Source organism: Oryzias latipes, chromosome 21, assembly GCF_002234675.1.
Source record: "Oryzias latipes chromosome 21, ASM223467v1".
In the NCBI taxonomy this organism is placed as follows: domain Eukaryota; kingdom Metazoa; phylum Chordata; class Actinopteri; order Beloniformes; family Adrianichthyidae; genus Oryzias; species Oryzias latipes.
The window spans coordinates 19,790,668-19,818,229 of NC_019879.2; the positions used below are offsets into that span (position 1 = coordinate 19,790,668).

The window sequence follows — 27,562 nt, forward strand, 5'->3', positions numbered from 1 at the left end:
TGTTGGGAACCTGCACAAGCTTTATGTTTGTGGAGTCCTCAACAACTTCTCTTTTAGAGTGGGAATCATAGGTTGTTTAAGGTAATCTCCTGCTGAAAGTTTCTTTGTAAAGAAGGAGGAATTCACATTTAGCATTAGTCAATACAGTAGGCCTACTGTGACTTCAGTCAACCACACTATGAAGCAAAATCAAATGAATGCGATGGTTAAACCCAATTCTAAAGCTTACATATATCCTGATGATATGCAGGCATATATTCACGTTAAAAACTGACATCTGGCACTAGTAAGTAAAGTAAACATGTATTATCAACTCAGCTAATGTTCCTCTCGTTTCTCTGACCAAATGTTATCAGAGCAAAGCAGAACCTTATGCACACTAATGATTGCCAGACATCTTCCCTTTTGATCCAAAATATCTGTAACTTCACCCAGTCTTGGGACAGAAGGTCCTGTATGTTCTGGCCAAATAAATCAAAGATAAGAAAAGATATTTTGAGTGGAAGATGTCCTTAGGAGTGACACATTTAAAGGTGATTAGAGACTTATCAGTTTACGTGGATTGGACAGTTAGACCAAAAGTGGGGAGCACAATAGAAAATTATCAAAGGGATGGTTGGGTGGGAGGGAACTTAAATTATTAATGTATCAAAAAGAAGCAACACAACATCAAGTACCTTTTCAAAAGATTTGATTTCTTAAAGTCCCACTCAAATAATCTTTTGTCAAAGCAACCCCAGTGATCTTTTAAATATGATTATGCAGTTGTTCCATAAAAATAGTTGTTTAGAACTTTGCCTCTGAGTTGTGGGCAGGACTGTTGGCACGGAGTAAGCCTGCCCCTGCTTCCCGACATCCTTCCGTTTACATGCTCTCCCGCTAGCTTAAAGCCCCTGACAACACCAACCTTACATTAGCGGTACAACAAAAACAGCTAGCAATATTGGACGCATGCAGCCGTACAGTTTTGAGCCAGATATTAACCCCGATGAGGAAAACAAAGAAGTACATGAATCAATTTGTCTGCAAGTGGATGCATCAGAATGGAGCAGAGCATGGAGCTTTTAACACCTACATCACTGCTACGAGCTTTTTTCCACTGGCATTTATCGCCTTCTCCATGACTTGAATAAAGAAATATTTTAAGCTTAATTTTCTTTGTATATGTCTACCAGAAAAATGCCACAAGAGCATGTTAAAAACACCACAATCATGCTTTTTATCTTTTTATCGGAGTGGCTCTTTAAGTGATCACTGATATTTGTTAAATGGCCACACTTGTTAGTATAGCTGGATCCTTTGATTTCCCTGTGGTATTCTTACAAAGGGATCAATAAAGTTGGATATAATCTTATAAGATCTCACATATGTGTGCTTCATCTATGAGGCATTGGGGTTAGGACAATTAAGGTAGCACTACTAAATGAATAACTCATCTTAATGTGCAATTGTTTCTTTAAAAAAAACAAATGAAGCTGTGTAAAGTACACTAAAAGGCTAAAGTTCTTAGGGCAAGAAAGTGCAATTAAAGTGCTAAAAAAATGCACAGGTATTTTAATTCAATTTCATTTTGTGCAGAAATGTAATTTCCTCTGACCATGTATGGGAAAAAAATGTTCCTGAAGCAAAATAGAAAAACATCCCACTACATCATTAGATAGCGTTGCAAATCAGTCATTTTTGCCATTCTGTGTAGTGCTACACTACAACAATAACAGCTGATGTCAGAGGACTTCAGGGCAAAAGCAGAGGGAAAATATGCAGCACACTTTACACAAAAGTGTAAAAACACCTCCTGGTTCTCAGCGTATTCCTTCCTGTTTTATGTACCTATCTTCTTACATTTCTTTTTTTTCTTTCCATCACTCTTCGTCTCCTCATTCAAACAAAAAAAAGCACGTCGTCCCTTCAGGACACCATCAACGCTTCGTTGAGTCTCGTCTTCCAATTTCTGCTCAGCCTCCTCAAGCAAAACGCAGCGAGAATGGAAACCGTCTTTTGTTTAAGGAATTTAACTCGGAGGAAGAAAAAAACTGTAGCAAAGATAGAAAATAAGAGTTTATCAGCAAAAGAACAATCTTGGTCTACGGACAATAGGAGACTACTAATTTTTTCCTCAGTTTCAGACAAGTGTACATGCCTGCCATGTGTGGCCTCACTGACCTTTTGTTTATTTGTTAGAACTGTAAAGCTTCTACAGCTCATCAGCAGCTAGGATTCCCTTTAGCTCATCAGCCAGAACAAGACAGAAACGAAACTCCCAGCATGGAGATCCAACAGAGTTTGGAAAAATAAAAGCTCCTCTCTTTTGAAGTTAGTGGCCCCTGGCTGAGGTTAAACAGCAGAGCTCTTTTTGTGTCCCAAATGACTAAAGCATGTGGACAAACCAAGCAGCAACAAAGTGAAAATGTGAATGCAGAATGTTTGAAAAGCACAAAAAGGTCAAGGTACTTTCCTGTCATCATGATGTCATCCACTCAGAAAAATGAGGAAAAGGGCAGAGGAATGAGACTGCAGCACTGCACAGACATCCATGAAAGCCAATGAAAGGATTCAGGTGAATGTGTAGATAAAGAGACACTCATGAGTGCAGGCCTTAGGTTTTTATTTTTATTTTTTAACATCCTCCAGGGCGCCACTGGAGATACTAGCACGACAAAGTCCTTGGTTTGATCACTCAGCTGATGACAGATACTTCCTCCTGCCCACTGCCTCACAATGATGTTTACAGCAACTACTTCACAACAGCCGCCGTAAACAAGCAAAACCTATTTATACAAAATTAGAAACAAAAAAAAATCGGCAACAGTACAGACTTTGCAGCCTATTGCCTGCTCAGCAGCTTAATTTTAGAGTAATATAGACTCAAATTAGTAGATGATTAAATAAAGGGGAACACTTCTGTTTGAGCTTCTGGACAGCATCCTTATTTTTAAAGCAATCTACAGCCAAAAGTGTCAAAAACTGGGCTAAAATTAGTGTTCCAGCTCTGAAAGTCTATAAAGGACAGATGAGTCACTAAACAAAAACAGGGAAGCAACAGCAATTGCTAAAAAAAAAAAAAAAAGGAGTTGGCACAAAAAATTAAAGATTATTTATTTTTGGTTACATGTATTATGAACCCATGGCCAACTTTGAAATAGTTGTATTTCCTATTGAAATGGCCCAAGGGAAAAGCAAATTCACTGTTCAGTTGTCTTTAGCATCTTTTGATAAAAGGAATAGGGTTTTAATTCTGTCTGAAAAATCACAGTTTAAGCAACTCTTCATCTGTGAACGCGCTTTTGTCTTAAAAGTTGTGAAATCGAACATGACTTAACAAATAAACTTGTTTTCTTTAAAAAAAAAAAGATTCAGCTCAGTAACAGTAAGGCTGATTAGACCATCCAAAATGTACCTAAATACAACAACTTGAGTTTATTTTAAAGACAAACATTCTTTAAAAACATTTAAGACTATATATCTAAAAGCTGAGTCATAGTAAGGCTTGCCAAGGGCTGAAGACTGTGTGGATAAGATGGAAGTTATCATTTGCGGGATTCAAACCAAAACACTCTTTTCTGCAGGAAGGCTGCCCAGTTCCTAGAGACTAACAAACACACTGACCAATTCAATGCAACCATGTTTGGATTGCTAACACAACACATATGAAACATCGGCAATCAGAAAACAATTATTAACCTCCACAATCTTGAAGCTGAAGCAAGCTGAACATAAAAATTATGTTGCAGGAGCATGGTAAGCTCCGGAAGGGGACCAGTTTTTTTTTACCAAGTAAATACAATCAGATAACAAAGATGTTGTGCTTTAGGTTCCATAAATAGGGTAAAGCATCTTCCGAACTGTATCTGAAGCACTCAAATAGCCTAAATAAGCTGAGAACAAGAGTGAAAGTGGAGTGCTGCGGTTGTCCCCTGTGACTTGACGGTTCATTATGTTAAGTGGTCAACAGGGGACTGAAAATACTTTGTAATGAAATGCTGCAGGGTATACTTTGCCAGCCACAATGCTGCACGTCTGCCTTAAACTGGACCTTAATTAGTGAGGGCTTGACTAAAACTACAACTTTCTTGAATACTCACTTCACTGCAGACACCACCACATTCTACACATTCATTACACAATCTGTTTTCCTTCTAGCTGATGGGGTATAGAATTTTTTAAACAAACGGCTAAGATTTATTATTGTCCTTCAAAAAAAGTAGGGATGGGCGATATATCGGTGACAGTATTAGCCAATATTCGCATAAATTAAGTTTATCGATATTGGTCGGATATTAGAAAAATCTACATATATTCTTCTAACTGCTTCCAGAAACATTTTTTATGTATATTTGTTCCTAATAGATTGGGAAGCTTATGTTTACAGTCATTGACTGTTTTCAGGTAAATGTTATTTTTGATAGGGATAGATGTTGTTCCCAATAGATCCCTGGCAATGAGGAACTTATTGTTTACAGTTTTGTTCAACATTCACTAAACAGTTTGAATGCTTACAAATATATTTATGTAAATTTTTTAAAGTGATACTTGTTCTTATGAGATCTTTTGCTTTATGCTGAAAAGGTCAAGTACTGTGTGATTGTCAAGCAAAAGAAAGATTGTGCATTTCTAATAAAGAAACAAAAAGGAAATCTAAACTTTCTGTTACTGTAGACACTTAAGTTCCGGTATCGGCAAATATCGATTTTCAGCCACAGTTAGAGGAAAAATCGGTTATCGATATCGCACAGAAAAAATCATATTGGCCCATCCTTAACAAAAAACACCCATAAATTACCAGGAGAGAATAAGATAGAACTCTAAACCTTAAAATCCTGATGAAATGTTACCACTGACATAGTGAGACAAGCTGATGGCAAACAATGACCACACTGCCCAAGTATGTTGTATAATTCTTTCCTGCAGACTTTATCCTGCTGGCTAATCTCATGCATGTATGGAAAACTTTATTTTTGTATAATCAACTTATTTAAGATGGAGTTGCTGCTTCAATGACTTTTCTCAATACTGCTGTCATTACAGGAGAGTAGATTTATTAGTGTTTGCTCTGTGTACACAGTGTTTCAATGTGTCTCCACTCTTCATAAGTTTCAACGCCTCAAGAATTTAAAGTCAGAATTTAGACATCAATTTTGTTCTAGATTTTTTTTGTATTTTCGATTTTTTGCCTGAAAGAGTAAATATGCGTCAGGGCTAATCCGACAGTATTTACATGTTGAATTACTGTTTTAAACGATTTGTTTGAAAGGTCTATTTATTTGAAAAAAAGCATTTCTAGTGATTTTTTAAATTATGATTATGCCAGTTTTAGCCAAAATCTAAAAACCTGTGTTGTTTTCTAGAACAGTTTCTGCAGGACAGCAGTAGCTCATTAGAAATTCACCTCTAAGTTGTGGGTGGGACTGTTGAGTAAGCCCACCCCCTTCCTATCATCCCTTTATTTACACCCTCTCCCGCTATCTTACAGTTCCTTGTACCCCCAACCTAACATACTGGTGCAACAAAAATGGTGAGCAATATTGAAGCTACTCAGACATACAGATTTGAGCCAGATGCCAGATGCTTGGAAGAGAAAAACTAAGACGTACGTGGATCTATTTGTCTACAAGTGGATGCATCAGAATGGAACAGAGCAGGGAGCTTGTGGCTTGCCATTGCAGGTTCTACGCCACACTTATGAGCTTTTTCCAACAGCATATTTGCATATACTTTTAATCACCAATGATTTGATTAAAGAAATATTTTAAGCTTAATTTTCTTTATTTATGTCCTCCATCATGAGAAAAAGGCCACAGAATTATGTCCCACCAACAATTTACTGGGAAATTTCGGATGAACTTTTGCCACTCTGCAGAAAATGTGTCCTAAAAAATTGACAGAGGATTTTTGATTTTGGCTAAAAACTACATAAACGTAATTATTAGAACCCCAGGAATGATTTTATAGAAGATAAAAATAAAGTTGGCTTTGAATATTGCAATTAATGGTTACTGACTTTTCCTGAATCATTATATAAAACCAAAAATACAAAAAATGAAAAAACAAATGACAACCTTTTGTGAAGGGACATTTTGTTTAAAACAAAAGAAAAGTAGTAGAAAAAATAATGAGATGCTGACATTCACCCAATACTCCTTCTGCTTTTTTTAACTTCTGATTTCCTTTTTTTTTATCAATGTTCATTCCTGATCTAATAAATCAAATGCAAACAACAGTTTTGTAATCAAACCTCTGTATTGGTTCCTTTTGAGGATTGCTGCACCCCTTCTCTGCTTTTTACTTTTTCTAAAGGAGCCCGTAAAACATTACAAGGTACCCCTATAGTCTTTAAATATTCAACAGGCGTTAGACATTTTTGAGCCAAAAGGAATTAAAAGAGCAGCGTGAGTTTTAGAGGAATACAAAATGAGGCTCAGTTCCTTCGGGGAATTTTTGTTTCAGTTGGTTTTATGACTCATTTGGTTATTTTAATGAGTCTTCGTAACCCGGCCCTGATCTCTGCTCTGCTTATTCTGACAACAGAGGGAGGAAAGAAATAATCTTTAGCTTGGTCGAGACTGTTCATGACCGTCCATGTATAAAAGAAACTTCCCTTTTTGGTTAGTCTTTTTGTGTATATAGAAATCTCTCACCAATCTAATATCCAGAAATGGTCAGTGTAAACCTTATAAAGGTTATTTGCAACCTGAGAGAGGCCCTTGGAATGCCTTTTCATCATGAAAAAAACTCTCAAATAATATCAGTCTGAGAAATCTGATCATTATTCTAGCTTTATCTGTATTTATGTACTTTAAAACACTCTCACGTAGAAGCAATTGATTTTTCCTGAAAATGGTTTATCCACTATTTTCCCTTCACAGTTCTCTCCTACACATTTTTTAAGTCCTTTTTTTTCATCCTCCAGCTTGGAGATTGAAGTTCTCCCGACTGAGACCTCTGAAACCTCAAGGATTAGAGTCAGTGGTCAAACTCCAGACAGTGCCTCTCAGTGAGGAATCTGACAGGCAAAGACACAAACCCAAACAAAAAGGCACATTCTTAGTTGAGGTGAGCTGAGGATAGAGCAGAACAAAGGGATTAAGAAACAACACACAGGCTCCTGAACGTCGAACACTAGTAATGCAGTACAAGCATTTAAAAACTTTTAAATTATACATTTCTAAATTTATTTTGAGAACATGCTTACTTTATGTGGGGAAAAACGGATGTATGTTAGCTTTAACTAAGCAAACAAAAACACCAGCAGCTGAAGCTCGATACCCAGATCAGTTTCTAGGGTCTTTGACAGTTTTTATTGCTACATTGGGAAAAATGAATGATTTGCTAGTTTCTTCAGTCCATCAAAGGTCTGGCAGGCCCTCAGAGCAGTAGGAACAGACTGAACTTTGTATCCAAGACATTTAGCTGATCAAGACAATAGTCATCTACAGTGACATTAGTAACTGAGTTTTTACTTAGAAGCATCAGCCACCTGAAAATCAAAACAACAAAAGGGTCACTAAACTGTTTGTGGAGAATGTAGACATACTTCTCTCTTCTCTTTACTTTATGCATCATTGCTGGAAAATTCACAATTAAACCTTAAACCTGCTTGGAGTAAAGGACGGCAGAGGATTACTGCATATAAAAAGGTCTTTAAGGATTAGAAAAACATGCCAAGACCATTAAGCAACACTTCCACAAACACCCAGGAATTATGAGAGTTGCTCTCACACGGTAAACAATGCAAGGGTGTGTGCTAACCACCTAAAAACCCTCCATGTTTGAGATTATTTGTCATTCTTAAGAATCTAGGCAAAAGATTCTTGTGCAGACCACAAGAATGCATAAACTTCTGAACCAGGGTAATAAAACAAACATATCTAAAGCATTAATTGAATAAATACCAGGCAGAAAAAGCAGATAAAATGTCCCGTATTTAATGAACCATTATCAGGTTTCTCAAGGGGGGTTTAGCTCTGATACTTAAAAACTTAGGTGGGACTGATTCCAAAAACAACAACAAACTTTTGTCCTGCCAAAGTCTTGCAACAGCATTTTTCGCTAAGTAAGGCAGTTGGGGCTTAAACCCTCCTCCATCCCTTGCAAAAATACAAAAAAAATAAAAATAAAAATAACATGAATAAACAGTTGTTTCCAAAGAGACAAAGACAGGGCGGCCAGTGCAGGGTCTGCTTTTCCACTTATCCACACACATAACCCACAGGCCAAACTGAGCCTAAATCAACCAGAGTGACATCAAAGAAGAATGGCGGGTTATCCGTGTGCATTTACGTGTGAACATAGTATTCATTTGCAGTCTTGCAAATGAGGAGCAGAGAAAGCAAAGGCACTCCCATAGAATCAACTACGGTACTTGGTCAGAAGCAGAAACACAAGATCCTCAGCCAGTGGTTGGTTCTTTTAGCACCAAACAGAATGTGCAGATTTTTTACACTCAGCTAAACTCTAGTGTGATGGTTTACCATATTTTAGCTACATGGCATCAACAGTGTGTCAAATTAAAGTTTGTGTGATAAACCTTCAGTTGCTAGATTTCTCAAATGTCCAACTTTATACAAAATAGCAATTTTTAATAAAAATGGAAACTCTAATTTTCTTAAAAAATAAGACAAAACAAACAAATGCATATTTATATATAAAATAACATTCAAAAGTTCAAATAAAAATAACAAGTTAAATTAGTTACTTCAAAGACCCTCTCCAAAAAAATGCTGCTTTTGGTGTTTTAAACTCATTCTTGTGGTATTTTTCTGATAATGAAGGACACATATAAAGAAAATTAAGCATAAAATTGTATTTCTGAGCATTTTTTATTCAAACCACTGTGAATCAGGAGCAGACGAAAAAATGCGGTTTGAAAAAGAGATTATCTGTGACGTCGAAAATATGCAGGGCGAGCCACAAACGCCCTACTCCAATCCATTCTGAGGCATCCACTTGCAGACAAATAGATCCATGTATATCTTTGTTTCTCTCATTTGAGCTGGAATCTGGCTCTAAACCGGATAGCTCCGATATTCCTCACCATTTTTATTGCAGCGCTAATGTTAGGTGGGGGTTGATCATTGTTTAAAAAAAAAAACTGGGACAGTTTTTAAAGGAGCTAAAAAGATGATTGCAGTGGGTGTTTAAAGTTCTCCTCCTAAAGTATTAAAAATTTATTAAGTAGTAATTTAAAGAATTTATTCAGATTTTACAACAGGGTTTCAGATAGATTAAGAAATACAAGACAAAGATCAAATAATTCGAAGTTTAAGTAATGAGAACACCAAACGATAAAAAAAAAAAAACATGTTATATCATGGAGAGGGAGTTTCATCTCAGCTGTTACTGTGGCAACCAAGTAAGATTTTTTTATTTTCACTCCTGTGCAAAAACTAGGTAAAATGCAAGTACTACATGACTGATTCTCTGTGTTGCTGTCTGCATGCATTCACACTTTTTTCTGTTGTGTGTGTTAATAAAGCGTGTATGAAGGCAAAAGCAGCAGCAGAGTGTATACAAATCCTGACTTTCACATTGTCAGAGATACTCCACCTGTTTCTGTGTAGAGAAGACTAGATGCAGACCCTGATATTTCTTCCACTCCCCCTGTCCTATTTGTTTTTTCTTTCCCTGCATCAGCCAACCCTTTGGGTTCAGACATGTAAATACAACTCCCTTTATAGCTCTGACTTGGAAGAACTGGATGTAACCTTGGAAAACCAGACCAAACTGCAAGTGAAGACCTCCCCTGAAATCTATCTTTAAAAAGAAACTGTTTCCTCTCACATATTTTAATATAATTTCAGGAGCTTTGGATTTATGAGGACCACAAAGCCTTAACAAATAAGAGCCCAATACTCTGTGAACGTAACAATTACATAAGAGCTCACGATAAATTTAAGTAGAGAAGTGATATGAGTGACAAGTTGTTTTTAACTCTCTTATTCCTGCTTAAAGTAAAGTCACCTGGCTGTCTGAGGATTAGTGTTTGCTATAGATAGCCACAGTCTGATGCTGATCACAACAGAATCGAGTTTCATTTCTCCTTAAATTAGATAACATGAAGGGGAGAAGGCAAAAATTGAGTCACGGGCTTCCCTCTTTATTTCTGATTATGAGTCTTTTCCACTTACACGTCACACTAATGAGCTGCTTTCGAGCTGGGCCTCAAAAAGGAAGTTCACACGATTGTGTCATCTGATTTCCTAATGACAGTCATGCAGGAGTCAGCATGGGCTGCATAGATGGGGTCACAGAAGTCACATTCTGACAGTGGTAACTCGTGAAACAGCAGAATCCACAGTCGCTTTGGTTACTCGAGATAATAGAAACTTACTTTAACAAAGACCGTGATTGTGTCCGATTTCCCTTACTACTCACTATAGTGCACTATACAAGGTGTTCGTCATTTTGTAAGGAGTGCCTAAATCTACCATTTCAAAATCGAATGCCCTAAAAGTTTCCCAGAGGTCTCTGGAAAACACTTGTGTGCATTTATGCTCACTAGAATGGTGAATATAGACCACAATGTATTGCATTTTAACGATTTGTCGTTTTATAAATCTTCCAAGTTTTCATCATCAGAACACAGTGGACTCATAGATAGTGTCCGTTAAATGTTCATCCTCAGGATTTGACTTCTGCAAATGGGTAATATCACATTTGCCATTTAAAAAAAAGTAGTGAGCACGTGTCTGAATTGTGTTCAAATCTAGGACACTTAATGGTCCCACACTAGTCCTTTAGAGGTTAGAAAGGGAATTCAGACGTAATGCAAAATTGGTCAAACTGTTGGAAGCTATGCACGTGTGACAGCACAATCCAAGACGTGTGCTGGTAATCCCATAATAAGACGAAAACATACAGTGTGCAGCACTTCAGCAAACACCAACTATAAACATTGAATAAATAACATTTTATAAGACAATAAAAGTAAAATAGAGTGAAGATTAATTATTTGTCAAGTCGAATCTATGGTTTTCTCTTCCTAATAGAAAAGCCATATGTACACTAGATGGGTTGGCCTCATGCCTTTATAATAAATGCTGTTTTCACCAGTGGACAAAGAGAACTAATGACAATAGCAGAAACACGAGAAAAGACTTCAGAGATTTGCAAGCAGAGCTTCAGTTGTCAACACGGGGCACATCACATGCACAGTCTGTGACCACAGACATAAACAACCCCCACAGGCTACAGAGTCCTGCAACCTCAATGTCAAGAATGCTGTGAGTAAGAGCACAAAGTCGTGACGTGGGTGTGCAAATGGGTGCGTGTGTGTTATTAGATTACTGGTCATCCTAGAGCTGCATCTGAGCCATTGTTCTTCCAAAAGTGCCTGGGATGCCACAGGACACACACTGTGAAAGGGTAACACACATTCGCCAAGGTGAGCCGACAAACTGGCTGTCTTATTTTTTAACTTGAAGGGTACTAATACTTTCATAACCCTAAGCTGGTTAACAGCAGGTAGCTGTGCCAGGTAATTCACCATCAAAACCCTGCTGTTTTTCAAAAATTTCCTTTTTGTTCACCTCTTTTTCTTCTGAATTTAAGGTTTTTACAATCTCATTAGAAGATTTCAAAACCTTTTCTCAAAAAAACAAATGGAATCCAACAAGCCCCCTTAAATCCCCAACTTCCAATGACCACTGAAGGCTTTTTTCAAAAGGTTGAACTTTATACCAAAAGTAAAATTATGTTCAATCTTTTATTTTATAGTTAATTATGATAACTGTAATGAGCTGGTTAGATTTGAATTTAGTATTAATCAGTGCCTATTTTAAGAACATTTCTCTTTGGTTTGGAGGAATATGAGTGAACCTGTGAGTTCATTTGACAAAACTCACTTTATATTTTTTATTTTTCTTTAAGTGTGCTTAAAAGAAAAAGAAAATAGTCAAAAACATTTTAGTTGTTCTTGCTGTGATCTACAGCTGAAAGCCTCGAGGAATTAGAGTAATGGTTAAGAGAGAATTATGTCCACAGTTTGGCAGTTTTGCCTAAAGAGATCTAAAGTCTCGACTTGCCTTGGCTTAACATCTCCCCTTTCTTGCTGCTAGTCAATAGAACATACAAAACAGAAAAGACAGATGAGAAAAAGAAGCCTACAACTGCTTGCCAGCATACAGGCAGACAAGACATTTTCTGGTGTGTGGGCTGAACCTACTAGGTTACATTTTACTTCAAAGGGGGGACATGCATGTACATTCATAATAATAAAAAGCAGAAACAATGTTAAGGGGAGTAGAGGTGCTCCTTGCTTTGAATGTCCAAATAAGGCAAACAGATTCTTCAACCATTTGGTGCTTTCAGAGTCTATGTTTGTTTAATGTCTACTTTTTTAACATCTACGTGACGTTGACAGCTCATGATCATTGTTGGCTTATGATGTCTGAGATTCAGGAAATGCAGGTTGCCCATTCTGTTCTCTATTATTCTGCCTAAAAAAAATGCAGTTAAAATATTTTAAGAGTGCATTTAGGGTTTTACATCTAAAGATATGTCCACACCGCCTTCTGCAACGCACGTTCAAGTGGCCACTTCCAAAGAAAGTCTATAAAACCTTGCATATCGGACTATACCGTTCAAAACTGTTGCAACCATGTGTAGCTACACATGTTTTTACGACCATTTTTCGGGCTCTATGTACATGCGTGGCCAGCGAACGTGCATTGCAGTTAAACCAGGTCGAACTTTATCCAATTTACTTTAACATCTGCGATCGTTTTACAAATGCCATCATGTCTCCTGACATGATGGTAAATCACGATATTTGCACCGCTTCGATATTTCACACCAAGCTTCTTCCAATTGTATGTGAGGGCCATGTGCTAGTAAACAGGAGACAAAGAAAAAGAAGTAGAAGCCCCTCCCTGCTTGTCCAGGGTGAACAGCATGGGCTAAACACTTGTTCACGATTGCGCTAAATGCCCGACGTTTACGTAGCTTCATCTGTAATGATTGTTTAAAAGCAGCCTTTTGGGTTCCTTTTATTCATCTGAACAGGCTTGAAATCTGCCAGTTAGTATGCTTTGCAAACAAAAAACCAGAACCCAGAGACCAAATTACACTACTAATACATGTGTTTGTTTTTTTTCAATCCTAAAAAATGAATAGTAAATAAGATTTTATCATTCATATCTGGCTGGGTGACTTGGCTAGCCTTTGTGGCATTCTTTTTTCTCACTTCCTTAGGTTTAGACACACTGTTTACTTATTTCCAGTGTGTAAAATTCCTCTTCTGCAATGATGAAAATGAAAAAGAAAGTTCAAAGGTCAACATTCCGGATGCTTTCTTTGTTTTTCGCCAGGAATGTTCCAAATGCAGCCACCACACAGAGATTGAACCAGAAAAAACACTTAGATTGTGTCTTTAAAAAAAAACTATACGTAGTTGTTGTCACTGGAAATCTTTCCATCTTCAGATATCAAGGGGCAGTTTTTCTCTTTTAGTCACAAACCCAGCAGCTCATCTCTGCTACAGAAAGATGCATTTTTGAAGTGAATTCCTCCATAATTTCACAAAATGCCGTTTTTGTTTGGCTGGGTTGTGTGGAGTCGGCACAGAGCCCATTTGCCCAGCCGGATGAATCCTGCTGCCCCTTCGCTAGAAAAGGTCATGGGACATCAGTGGGTGCTGACGGCTCCAGTGAGGGCACAATAAAGCAAATTCTCTGAAAAGAAGTGTCATTGTGAATGTTTTTGGTAGGTATGTCTGAATAAACCCCTTTTGTAATTGAGGCCAAACTTTATTAATTTCAATCATGTTTGAAAATCTTTGGTGTTGGACCGGACGGAAAAGGAAAGAGGGGAAGAAGAGAGAGGGACGTTAGAGAGAGGGGGGGTACGAGGGTGATAATAGGAGGGGAAGGGGGGTAAGACCATGAAGCAGCATAAAGCAACAAGTTTACTGGTTGTTAATCATTATGGTACGGTTCAAATGTAGTACAAAAAGGGCGGGGCCTGTTCACACACACTCAAATATTATCAACACACCTGCTAGCTGCAAGAATGTCCACATGTCAACATGTACACAAAACAGATAGTGTTCACGAACGCATACCTATGCCTTTAAACCAACTAGTGTGAAATCTTTCATTCATTCAATCATGCAAACTATTAGTGCAAAGGTGAGCTAACACCTGTGCTCAAGTGAGTGTTTATGTTCTTCTAAAATGGATGGTGGAATGTGAAAAGAAGGAGGAGGAGCGCCCAGCCACCCCCACACCCAGACCCCCGCCGCAGCAGCAGCGGCAGCCGGAATTCCCCCAACGCCATACGGGAACAGGCAGGGAACAACCGCCCCCCGGGCGACCAAGACCGCCACCCAGGCCAGGGCCAGCAGGACCGCCGCAAGGCCCCCAGAGCCAGAGAGCAAGGAGGCGCGGAGGGAAAGAGAGTGCCGCCCCAGCCCAGCCAGGAAAGCAGCCCCCCCGCCGCGCTGGAAGAGCCCAACGCAGGGCCCCACCGGAGAGGGACGCCCACAGCCCCAGACGAGCACCCCACCACCACCCAGGAGTTCCGGGCATCCCCCCGCCCCGACCCCAGGTACGAGCCAGGACCCCCCAAGGGAGACCCGCTCCGCACTCCAGGCAGCCACCCACCCGGCCCACGGTTGGTCCAGGGAGGAGCAAGGCAGGGGCCCGCCGCCCCCGCCTAGGAGGGGGGAACCCCGGGGAAAAAAGGGCGGCCCACAAGGGGTGTTATAAATATGGCCCGACCAGGCTCGGCCATGTTGGAAGTTTGGCGGGGCCCAGCGCCCAGGGGCAAGGACCAGGACCCACCCCCCAGGGACACGAACACCCCCGGCTCAGGTGTAATATGAACCCCCCCACCGTGTGGAGAGAGCACCGCCGGGCCCAGGGAGCCGGCACCCAAGGGACACGGCCGCCATCGCCAAGGGGCCCGCACCCCCCACCAGGGAAGGGGTAGGGGACAGATGGACCCAGGTCCCACCTTCCTTGTAAAATGTGTGTGCGTGTATGGGTGTTTGAGAGGGTGTTTTTGTTTGTTCTTTTTAAAAGGACTACCATTAAAATTAATCTTACAACACACATTGAAGCCACCAACAAATTTCAGCAATCCCTCTGGAGGTGACGACATCTGCACTGAACCTTTTTGTGTGTTATACTGTATGTCAAAAGAGCTTTTTGCTTCTTTCATAATTAAGCTCTTATCTTGACTATGACTCTTTAGGGGTTTAATATGCCCAGTATATCGAATGAGATGCAGTCATAACTTCAAATATTTCTTCTCAACAAGTGAGTTTTAAAAAAAGTGTGTTTGTCATACACGAAGAAAATGTTATGATTAAAGAAACATGGAATGATGAAATACTTCTTTTTTACCTTGAAAACAGGAAAAGATTTCTGCAAAAGAACACGACTTTGGGCTGGCACCTCTGCAAGCATTTCATTTTCACCTCAACTGCTCTACAGTTTCAGTGCTGTTATTACTCAAAAGTACATTTTTGATTTTTAAGGAGATAATCATTTCTGTGGAGGCTTAAGGAGGTAATTAGCCATTATCAGGGCATTAGGTGTACCTCCTGTGTTCATCTTGTGAAGGATAAAGGACACAGAAGGAGAACAGGCTGTAATAAAGATTCACCAAAGACACATGAAGCAGAACTACAGCTTCACGTGAAATTGTGTCCTTAAAGTTGTTTTTTTACCCCGTTTGTTCCACAGATCCCTTTTCTACTGCCCTTCGCAGCATATGATGTCTTTGTCTTCACCAAGACAGATACTAAAGCCATCAAAGTAGCTGAATTAACAACAACTAATGTGAATTATATACAGTAGAAGGAATGGGGCTGGGTGTGGCAGCTAAAATAATGAATTGAGTCGGTTTTCAGTTAGTAATCTGATTACATTTCCAAATATTAACTATGATACCAGCCTCTTTGTCAAATTTGGTCCAAATCCAATTTTTGCTTAGTTATGAAAAACTGCTGGTTTTCTTTCTCTCTCTTTTTTTTTTTTTACTCTCTCCTGCTAGCTTACAGCCCCTCACAACCCCAACATAACAATAGCGTGCAACAAAAGTGGCAAGCAATAATGGAACTATACAGTCGTACAGTTTTAAACCAAATTCAAGCTATGACGAAGAAAATAAAGACTTTGATGGATTTATTTGTCTGCAAGTGAATGCATCAGAATGGAGAAGAGCAGGGAGACTTGGCCCACCCACCTCTGTTTCTACGTCACAACAGAGCTTTTTCAAAGTAAGCATTCTTTGTCTGCTCCTGTTTTAGGACAATTTGAATAAAAAAATTCTAAGAAATGCAGATACATTCTTAAATTATTTTATATATGTCCTCATCATCCTTTCAATTTTTCCTAGGTATGTACACATTTTGGTGACTTTTCAAGTATGCGGCAGGGGTCAAATTTTCGCTAAAAGGCGCCGAAATCTTTCCAACTGCGAAAACAATATGGTCCGCAAGAGTCAGTGACTGCTACTGCGGGCCACAAATATCAAAAACACAATCTTCATTGGAGCAAGTGTTTAAAAGAGGAAGACTCTGATATTGGGGCAATTATGGACAATATGGTTTCTGGAATATGGCAATATCTTTATAACAACAACAAGATTGAGAAGAATAAAACTACAAAATGTTTATTTTGGTTTTTCTGATGCAAAAAAAGTGTTTTAAGTTCAGGAGAAACATTAAAAACTACAGTGAACAAGTACTGACCAAAGATCCAATTTTTGCATCTGAACTCAATATTACAGCATGGAAATATCACAAAACTCCTACTGACTCATTGTTTTCGGGTCAAGTCAGATGATTTGAAATTGTTTGTGGTAATACAAGAGTTAGAGAAAAAACATCTCAGGTCACCTGATATTTCAGAAGAATGTTTAAAAACCTCTCCAAGAAAGAAGTTCTCCAATCGCCTTCAACATGAACATTTTAAAAGGTTTATTTTAATTTGTCTTTTTAAATTAATAAATCACTACACTTAATCCAATACATTAAGTCATATTATGTGTATCTATTTTTCTGACATTCTAATCAAACATAACAAAGGCCTTAGTTTTGTTGATTTTGATGGAAAAGAAATATGAAGAAATTGATCGTTTTCTACCTTTATTTACAATAACTAAAAAAAAAGACTATAAGGACACAGCCACAAAATTTCTGTGTTGGTGAAATTTCAAAGACACACACTCTTCAAACAAAAAGAAAACGCGTATATCTTAGATACTACACTCAAACAATCTTGTTGTTGAAACATGCATGAATACTACAGAACAGACGGAATGAATAGGAAAGATGTCACTTACTCATTGGGTTTTTGATGTTTTCAACATGTTCCTGTAACACATTTCTTATTATGGAAGACATTTATAAAGAAAATTAAGACAAAAATTGCATTTTCTGAGTGTGTATTTTCAAATTGTTGTGAATCAGGAGCAGACTAAAAAATGCTGTTTGAAAAAAACCTGTAGCTCTGACATAAAAGTTACAATTGGCAAGCCACAACTCCCTACTCTGCTCCATTCTGATGCATCTACTTGCAGGCAAATACCGGTAGATCCATGGACGTCTTTGTTTTCCTCGTCTGAGCTGGCATCTGGTTTAAACTGCATGGCTGGATAGTTCCAATATTGCTCGCCATTTTTGTTAGGTTGGGGTTGTGTGAGGCTGTAATCTAGCAGGAGAGAGTGTAAACAAAGTGATCATGGCAAATGAGGGCAGGCTTACTGAGCACCAACAGTCCCGCCCAATACTGATGAACTCCTTCTGCTTTGTAGAAGCTATGTCCTAGAAAACAACACACGTTTTTGATTTTGGCTAAAAACGGCATAATAACAATTAAAAGAACTCGGAACAGTTTTAGAATAAATTAAATGATGATCGGAGTGGGACTTAAAGAAAATAAGATTATACTTCTTCTCTTACACATTGGTGGCTTAACATTTGTGGTTTATTGGCATTAAAAGGAAAAGACTGCCCCCCTGACAAAGAAATTACTGACACAAAACAAATTGGACCTTCATTTTGATTAGATTTCCTTTTAGTTTATGACTCTCCCAGAGCCCTCACGTTCTCAGGTGCAGGTCTGCTGGTCGTCCCCAAAGTCAGAATAAAAACCAACAGCGAGGCCAAATTTCAGCATTGTGGAACAGCCTGCCTGAGGATGTGAAGGCCTCATCTAGGGCTGCACGATATAAGGAAAACTCGCGATATGCGATATTGGTAATTAATATTGCGAGAACGATATAAATTGCCGTATATAAACAAATAGCAAAAAAAACAAAAACATCATTTCCATTTCACTGCAACAGTTTAAAAATTATACTCCAAATGACCCTCGTCGACGTAGGAGGCAAACATCAAACATAAAAGGGCTCATCTGATTGACCAAAAACGTAAACGGGTCCTTCTGATTGGTTAAATGCATAAAGGGATTTATTTCATTTGTTCAATATTTCAAGCTGCCATGAGTTTGTTTTAGCACATTTAAGGTAATCATTTATTGCGATTTTTGCCGTCTTTTGCGGTATGCATATTGCACAGCTTGATTTTGCGATAACGTTAAATTTGCGGAATATTGTGCAGGCCTAGCCTCATCCACTGTCTAGGTTTAAAAGAAAAAACTCAAGACCCGTCTTTTTAGCAAAGCTTTAAAGTTGTTTTTACATGTCTACATTTTTTTTTTGGCTGATTTTTTTTGTGAAATGACGAGTAGTTGTGTGTTTGTTTGTTTTTTAAAGTGCTATGTATAGAAAGCTGATTTTGAAATTTTAATTGAATTCATTCATCTTCTAATCCATTTGGTCCCTTTCGAGGTCACAGGACTGCTGGAGCCTATCTCAGTCACTTGTGGGCGAAGGCTGGGGACATCCTGGACAGGTCGCCAGTCTGATGGACAATTTAGAGTAACCACTTAACCAATGTAGCATGTTTTTGGACGGTGGGAGGAAGCCGGAGACCCGGAGAGAACCCACGCATGCAAGGGGAGAACATGAAAACTCCACACAGAGGTCCCCCATTGATGTCCTGTTTCAGGTCCCGCAGCCGGGACTTGAACCAGGGCCCTTCTTGCTGTGAGGCAAGAGTGCTAACCACTGCTCCACCGTGCAGAAATTTTAATTTGAAAACCAATAAAAGATGGCAAGTGTATAGACCAGCCTGTATTGGAGCAGAGGAAGAGTCTGAGCCTTTCCTCTGTTCTGAGACACACCCTTGAAATATTTATGGCCCTCCACGTTGTAACATTCACGTCAGCAGTGGCTAAGCAGAGCTGAATCTTAATCTCTGAACTGGACTTTGCAGCACTTTTCCAAAGATCCTGTAAAGGGGCTGCTCCCTAAATGTCACAAATCCAACATGAGTTAAAAATCATTGTGGATGAATGCTATATGCCCCAAATGTTTGGTTTTGATCAACAATAGGTTCATAAGTGTGGGATAACAAAATAAACTACTGCTTAACTTCTGCCCAATAGGCGCTTTGAGCCTTCCCTTGACCAACCTAGCAGACCACCACGCCAGAGTTTCCTGTACAGTCAGACTTTCCAAAAAGACAATTTGTAAAAGAACTAGCCACCAGAGCTCCCCACAAACCACACTCATTCGTCAGCATAAAGACCGTCTCAGAAGGAAACGAATGGTTAAACACCTTTCTTAGCAAAAGAATACCAGTTAAATTCAGATGGTGGGAAATTTGGGTCATCCTGAAAATGTTTTTTCTTCTGTTTAGTTTCAAACCGTGAGACAATTTTAAACAGTTCGACTTGGCAGAGCAGCAACACTGTCTGAGTCACAGTATCCATGCTCTCTGCCTCACACGCTCCCACTTTTATTTGCTTTTCTAATCCTTACTGTACATTTCCTCAGTCGGTGTCAAGTGAGTTGTGGTGGATTTCTTCCCATTAATGTAAAAAAAAAAGAAAAAACTATTGACATTCATTCTGATTAAGTGCATCTTTCTGCCAATTACTTGTGCAGCCATGATGTAAGTTTTCGATCTCTGGGGAGGGATTGAATGTTGAATTAGGGGTTGATCGATTTAAAGTAATGACATGCAAACCACTGATCATTAAACCATCCCCCTGTCAGCACTGGCTGACAAACAACTGGGTTCGGTCATAACCATCTCATTACAAGCATTACCCTTTACGCCTGGTCATCTCTTCACCAGCTGGTGTGAAGGGAATGAAATGTCATCATATTGGAATGATTAGATAAAACTAGTGAAGCTTTAGTGAATCTGGATCAGAAATGCAGCCTGTTTTAGGTCAGAGATTGGAGCAAGGATATTTCTGAGAAGGATATGTGACTAGAAAAAATGAATTTGTAACACTAAACATTTCAAACCATAGTAGCTATGTATGTATCTTCATTTATGCATGTGGATGCATTCTCAACCAGCTCAGTCAACCATTAGAAGTCAGGTAGCTCTTGAACTACCAGAAGCCTGGCTCATCTGTTAATGTTTGCTGAATGGGAGCACATGCACAATGACCAACCAGAGGTTTGGCAGGTTCCCAGAAAACACCAGCATGACTGGACTAAAAATGACTTTGTAATAAGAGGCTTTGGAAACAAAAAGGGCAGCAGGGTAGAAAAAAACAGGGAATGACAGTGTGAGCCTATGAATTACTGAGCAGACGTGTCTGGATCCATCCTTCCTCCCAGCAGGAGATAATGGGGATCATCCGTCTTGTTGCCCTCTTTCACGCCCCATCTTCTGGCCACTCATCTGCATCTAGGTCAAGACAGGTTCTATCTAATAACTACAACGTTGGGAATTTGGTATGGAGACCGCTCAGTCTATCAGCTTTCCTAGTAAAAAAAAAATTAGGATTCAGTAAGAGAAAGAAATTGAAAATATGCTGTTGTTGCCTACAGCAGATAACAGAAAAAAACATCAATCTCAGGAAAAACAGTTTGATATCAGAACTTGGAGACTCACAAAACACCAATTTGAGCTTTTAGGTCCTAATCTAAAACACTATTCTTACTTTTACTATAAACTCTTTCAGTCATTTTTATTAGAGATGGGCAGATATAGTTTTTTTCCATCCGATATCATAACCGATATTTTCCCTGCAACTGTCGAGATAGCCGATATTTGCCGATACCGATGCTTAAGTGTCTACAGTAACACAAAGTTTAGATTTCCTTTTTGTTTCTTTATTAGAAATGCACAACTTTTCTTTTACTAGACAATCACACTGTACTTGACATTTTTAGCATACAGCAAAGGATCTCATAAAAACAAGTATCACTTTAAAACTTTCATATAAATATATCTGTAAGCATTCAAACTATTTAGTGAATGTTGAACAAAACTGTAAACAATAAGCTCCTCATTGCCAGGGATCTATTGGGAACAACATCTATCCCTATCCAAAATAACATTTACCTGAAAACAGTCAATGACTTACTATGACTGTAAACATAAGCTTCCCAGTCTGTAAGAAAAAGTACACATTTAAAAAAAAGTCTCTGAAAAGAGTTAGAAGAATATTCGGACCGATCCGGATAAACTCAAATTATGCAAATATCGGCCAAAACCAATACTGGCCCATCCCTAATTTATCTCAGACATTCATTCTTCTTCCAAACCTCCTTTGTCCCTTTCAGAGTCACGGGGCTGCCGGAGCCCCTCTTGGGCGAAGGCATGGGACATCCTGGACAGGTCTCCAGTCTGTCGGAAGGCTACACAAATCACACACCCATGCACCATCACAGTCACACCTAGGGACACTTTGAATAACCAGTTAACCTATGAAGCATGTTTTTGGACGGTGGGAGGAAGCCTGGTGTCTACCCAGAAAACCCGTACATGCACGGGGAGAACATGTCCCCCATTTGTGTTCCGTTTAAGGTCCCGCAGCCGGGACTTGAACCTTCTTGCTGTGAGCCAGGAGTGCTAAGCAATGCTCCACATTGCAGCTTTACGGTTGTAAAAACTTGTGTGAGCGCAAGGGTTTTAAACACTGAAGCCCAAAACCTGCATTTGTGCGCATTTACAGACTTTTCATTGGAAGTGGCCACTTGAGCAAAGTTGCAGAGGGCGGTGTGAACCGAGCTTTACAGCACATATGCCTTTCTGTGTCAGAATCAGCCGATTCATGTTGATTGCAAAATCACTTCACTTTCCCAGGTCATTATTGTAAATAAGGCCATGTTCTTAATAGCTTACCTGGATAAATAAAGGTTAAATAGATGTAATAAAACTACTGTAAAATGTTGGGAATCTTCTGGAATTACATTGATTGCATAAATGAAGGGTTAATGAGTTACAATGTGTCAAAGAGCATGTGTTATTTAAGCGTTACTGGCAACATCTCCAGTGTTTAAGGGTTAATGCGCATTCACACTAACAAATTAGGTTTGCGCCAAGTTTTATGCTCAATTGAACTCTGTTGCTAACCAAACAAGCAAGCTCCGCTCCTCTTCAGAGCCAAGGTCTTGGTTTATTTCAGGGTGAACCAAAGTGCAGAAGTGATGGGGGTGAATTTCGCACATGCTGCGTATTTACGAATAGTGAAATAAACTGGCCAAAGAAGAAAACAGTCGAAAAAAAGTTTAAAAGTATCCAACAAAATAGATGTAGTGTAGGGAGTAGGTATCGGCAATCATTACATTAAAGTTTGAGGGTCAGCTTTAAACAGCGGTTTATTTTAAATGACTGTTTGGAAGTGCATGATTTTTACAGGAAGTTGGTTCACTCCTGAGAATACCATGAAAGCAAATCAAACCAGAAAAAGAAGGGGTGGGGCTTATTAGCATTGTTCGTCCATTCTAATCAAGTCCAGGGGACAATCCTGGTGGGAAAACTGCCTCAATGTGCAACGGCTTTAAACATTTTAAGAACGTGTAGCTGTGTTTTATTTTGCTGATAACAGTTTGTAGCGATGGAGTTACGCCTTTGCAGCCATGTGGACGTTTACCGTAGATAAAACAGCAGTTGAAACGATGGAAATGAAATGCATATGCAAAGGGAACTATTTACTTATCTCACCGTTAAGAGACTTCAGGTTGTTTGTTTCACGAATCAAAAGACCTTGGCAGCTGAATTTTGTTTTTCTTCTTGTTTTGTTTTTTTGTCAGGGCTGCTTGATTGCCACACGTTGGTGCTAGTTCAATGACTTTTGAGGATAACAATAAATACTCTGGGCTTCAATGAACAACACGAGTTCCTCCACACTCAACCCGCTCAGGCATAATAAAAACTCAGATGTGCTTCACTCAAGGATACAGACATGGTTTGATTTTTGTTCCCAAGAAGATTTCATCGAGAACACAAAGATAACACAGACAATTCCCAAGTTTTTAAACTCCTTTTAGAGGACGAGTCACGTATTCAGCCCTGAAACACGATGCAAGCAGAAGGCATGCAAAGAGCCTCATCACAAGGTGAAAAGTTCACGGCAGCACACAGAGACAGGCAGCAAAGCAGCAGAAAGAAAAGGTTTGGTTCTCTTTAGCTTAAAGAACACAACATTCCATTCTTTAATCAGGGGGAAAATAAAGGAAATAATGGAGGTGGGGACGGGTTAGGCCTAGAAACAGTCAGAAGAAGAGATGGAGTGGAAAAGGAACCCGGATTGTGTCGGTGGAAGAAAAGCTGGTGCAGATAGAGCTATCAAAGCTACAACATGGCAGGATGTTGCATGTGGAGAGCAGGAAAAGGAAACTGGACAGATATAGATTAAGTTTAGGAGCCACATCTAAAAACATGTCTATCCCATTAGAAGAGCTGAAGGCAGCAAATGTGCTTATCAAAGCATGCACCATCCTCCTGATCAAAGCCCTGCTTGTTCATACTATATCACACACAACACTAGATAAACAGAGCTTGAATCCAGGATTTACCATTTTCCATATTCAGTCAGAAGGAATATAACTAACAAAGAGCCCGTACAGGCAAAACAAAAAACTGTTACTGCACAGTAAGTCCGCCCCCACTTCCCGTCATCCTTCTTTTTACATTCTCTCCCGCTAGCTTACAGCCGCCGCCAACCCCCACCTAAAGGCCCGTACACACCAGGACGAATATTCGCCAGGCGTTATTCGCCAGCGTTTTTCGCCACGTTTTTTGTGTTCACACCCAGGCGATTTTCGCTGACGGTGAGCCGAGCGAACATGCAATTTCATTCCCTGACATTAGATGGCGCTTAATGTAAACAGAAATACTCCTGTACACAAGGTGGCGCTGCGCAACTTTACGATTCTTAAAGTCGCTTTTCACTCAGAAGAAGAGAGCAAGTATTTACGCGCTTGTCAGAATAATACAAAGAAAACATGAATATTTCAAGCATCAGTAGCTCCAACTGGTACTTGGTAAGGGGATATTTTAGAATGTCCGTCATTATTTCTTTGCGGCAGTGTAGACGCTACTTGGCGTCTATTTTCTTCGCTGGTATGTGTGCTCAGCAAGGCAGTTTTGTGTTTGAGCGCCCCCAAGTTGTGTTTTACTGTAACTTCAGAAGGTCCAGACACGTGTGCAAAAGCGGCATTCTCATTGGTCGAATAGATTTCGACGCGACGCGTCGAAAAAAAAAAACGAACCCGAGGCGTTTTTTTTTTTTTGACGCTTTGGCGCTTGGCGTTTTTTCGCGTCGGTGTGCACACTCTCATTGGTGCCCTTTGTTTAGTCACGAGGCGTTAAACGTCGGCGAAAATCGCCGGCGAAATTCGTCCCGGTGTGAACAGGCCTTAACATTAGCAGGGCAAGCGATATTGGAGCTATCAAGCCATACAGCTTTGAATCAGATGCCAGTTCCATACATGAATCCATCTGTTTACGAGTGAATTCAACAGAATGGGGCAAAACGGGCGCTTGTGACCCAGCGATTGTAGCTTCTACGTCACACCTATAAGCTTTTTTCAACAGGATTTTTTTCTTCCGCTTTTGATTTACCACGAATAGACAGAATGATTAAATACAAAAAAATGCAATTTTAAACTTATTTTTCTTTATAGATTTCCTCCATCATAGGAAAAATGCCACAAGAACGGGTAAAAAATAATAATAAATACGATTTAAAAAAAACAAACATTTTTACCGGAGTGTGTCTTTAAATTCTACAAATGGACAAAATTTAACACTGATTTCAGGTCAGAACAAAAGGGCAAATCTTTTTATTTTTATATATACGTACTGAAACCTTAAATATATTTTTTGGCGTTTGCACTTTTAGTCCAAACTTTAGATTTAAAAAAGTGCTTGTTGGCTTGTTTCATTTCCCTCCTTTTCAGAAAAAGATCACAACTCTTTTGAAAAACATGCAGAACAAAATTTCAGAAAAGATCCTCCTGACTGATGAAAACACGAAGAGAACACTTCCATGATTTGTTCCTAAGTAAAGAGCTTCATTAAAGGATGTTTTTTAAACATCTTCCTAAAGTTCTCAATTAAAATAAGGAGAAAGTTTGCGTGGGAAACTCTCAGAAGCTCTGGTGTTGTGGATAAAGATCATTCAAACAGTAACATGGGTGTGTCAGTGCAGCTGCTGTCGGGGTAAAGACTCCCGATCAAGCATGTCTGCTCCCTGGATCACGTCTTGTTCCTGAAGCTGTCACAGGCAGAAGAACCTTCTTCAGAAACTAGTTGGAGAAGTTCAAGGTGTGGATGACTTGGGAGAGCAGTAGCTGGCTCGTTTCTGCGCACGAGCCGTGAAGTCTGGGTGAAGGGTGGTGGTCCTGGCAGGTAGCTGCCACGCATGATAAATGACGCCGTGGGGAAGTTCTTCTTACCTTCAGACAGTTCCAGCTCCAGCTCGGCCAGCTTCTCCCGGACCTCCGCCGGCAGGGTCATCGCGACGGCAGGCGTGGGCTCCAACATCATCGTCAACAACCCGCTTGAGGTCCTCTCGGCCATGGTCCAGCAGGGAAGGACGAATATGGAAGAAGCTCCTTTTAAAAATATATATATATTCCGACAACCTCTCTCCGACCTTGGTTTTGTGTCTCAGCGAGAAAAATCTTCTCTCTCGTGTCGCACAGATGTGTGAGAAATTGCTCCAACCGTCATGACAGGGCTAGCTGGAGGGCTAGCAGACACACCTGGCTGAGGGCTTCCATGTGGCGGATATAAGCGCAGAGTTTTGACTCCCAGTCCGTCCGCAGTCCCTCTGGACCGGCAGCGTCCCGACTGTCAGCGGCTGCTCCGCTTCAACTGTGGAGGGAAACTCATTCAACTCCTCGCTCTCTTCCCACGGCGCAGTCGCCATTGCATCATACTGTCGAAGGCAGCCGCGACCCCGTGCGTGAGCTCGCACGCGGGCAGCTCCGGTGTTTGTGCGCGTGCCTGCCTGTCTGCTGATGCTGCGCATACAACTTGCCTGCCTCCTGCTGTCACATTTGGTGCGTTTACGTGCATTTTCACATCATCATATAGCAAAAACATATTTTTAATGCTGCTGGTTCTTTATTGAAGGTGCACAGTCATTTCAGTTCTAAAGAAAGCTGTCAAGAAATCCGATTGGTGTTTACATGCCAGAGTAATCAGGTTTAACTAGCAAATTCCACCTGGGAAACCCCCAGCGTCATAAATATGTGAACAAGATTTCCAGTCAGCATTATCCTTACTTGCATGTAAACGCACCAAAGTCACAGCTAAAAAATATATTATAAAACGTTTTGCCAAAATATGTTTCAAACTAAATGTAGGCTATCCGGGTGATATTATAAAATCCAATCCAATACAATAATATCACATCACAAATTATTTTCTATCTGCTGTTTTAATAGAGCTTATGTAACAAGATCATTTCCTCTTTGTAGGATCAAAAAAGGTCTATTCTATTCTATATGGCAAACAGTGGATTATTCTGTTATTTTCACATTTACTTTTCCTTTCTAAATTGTTTCAGAGAAATTATATGACATCACTTTCAGAGTTTAGAAAGTTAAACTAGTTAGACATTGAAGGCATCCTGCTTGTGGTGTTTTTACAACCAATAAGGTCTTAATATGTTAGTCTATGAACATTCAAAGTAATAGTTTAGTATCATTATTAAATGTTTTTCAAACATGTTAATAATTAGAATGCAATCCACATGATACAAACTAATAAATCTAACAGCAATAATACAATATTAGTAACGTTGCAAAACATGTTTGGAAAGGAGGAGGCAAAAGCTCAGCTTATTGATCCCTTAAAAAGCTATAATTTTACCCTCAAGAAAATAATGTAAAAATTATAATTTAACAATCATAACCATGTTCGTCTTCATCAATATACGAAAACATGGTAGTAACAATAAAATGTAATTATATAAAGCATGACTACACCCATGTTTACTATTGCAGTCATTGGTTGGTATCATTAATGTCCTCATAATTATCTTTAAATAGTGTTTATTATATGTTCCTTATTGTACCCATACCATATGCTTTAACCGTTTTTACATTTTAGAATATTTTTACATTGTTTTTGGTCAAAATTTGGTCAGACTATTCCAAATTTCTGTTGTGCACCGAAATTAAAACAATTAAGAATTGTAATGAAATTATTCGGTGATTAATAGAACGCAGCACATAATACAAAAATAATAGTTAGTCTATTGTTTTGAATGTGAATTTCATTAACCGTGAT

At 39.3% G+C, this 27,562-nt stretch overlaps 1 protein-coding gene across 3 annotated transcripts in view; it reads right to left on the reverse strand.

The window, feature by feature from the left end:
* Window positions 1-27,043, reverse strand: part of dip2a (disco interacting protein 2 homolog A) — an 82,826-nt gene extending 55,783 nt beyond the window's left edge. For 2 of the 3 annotated variants that reach the window (XM_023951216.1, XM_023951214.1), the window contains exon 1: window positions 25,720-27,043. In XM_023951216.1, the coding sequence (XP_023806984.1) occupies window positions 25,720-25,843 (124 nt within the window). In that variant the 5' untranslated portion in view covers window positions 25,844-27,043. The remainder of the gene's footprint in view (window positions 1-25,719) is intronic. The other variant, XM_023951215.1, reaches the window with a different exon arrangement.
* Between the last annotated feature and the right edge of the window lie 519 nt (window positions 27,044-27,562).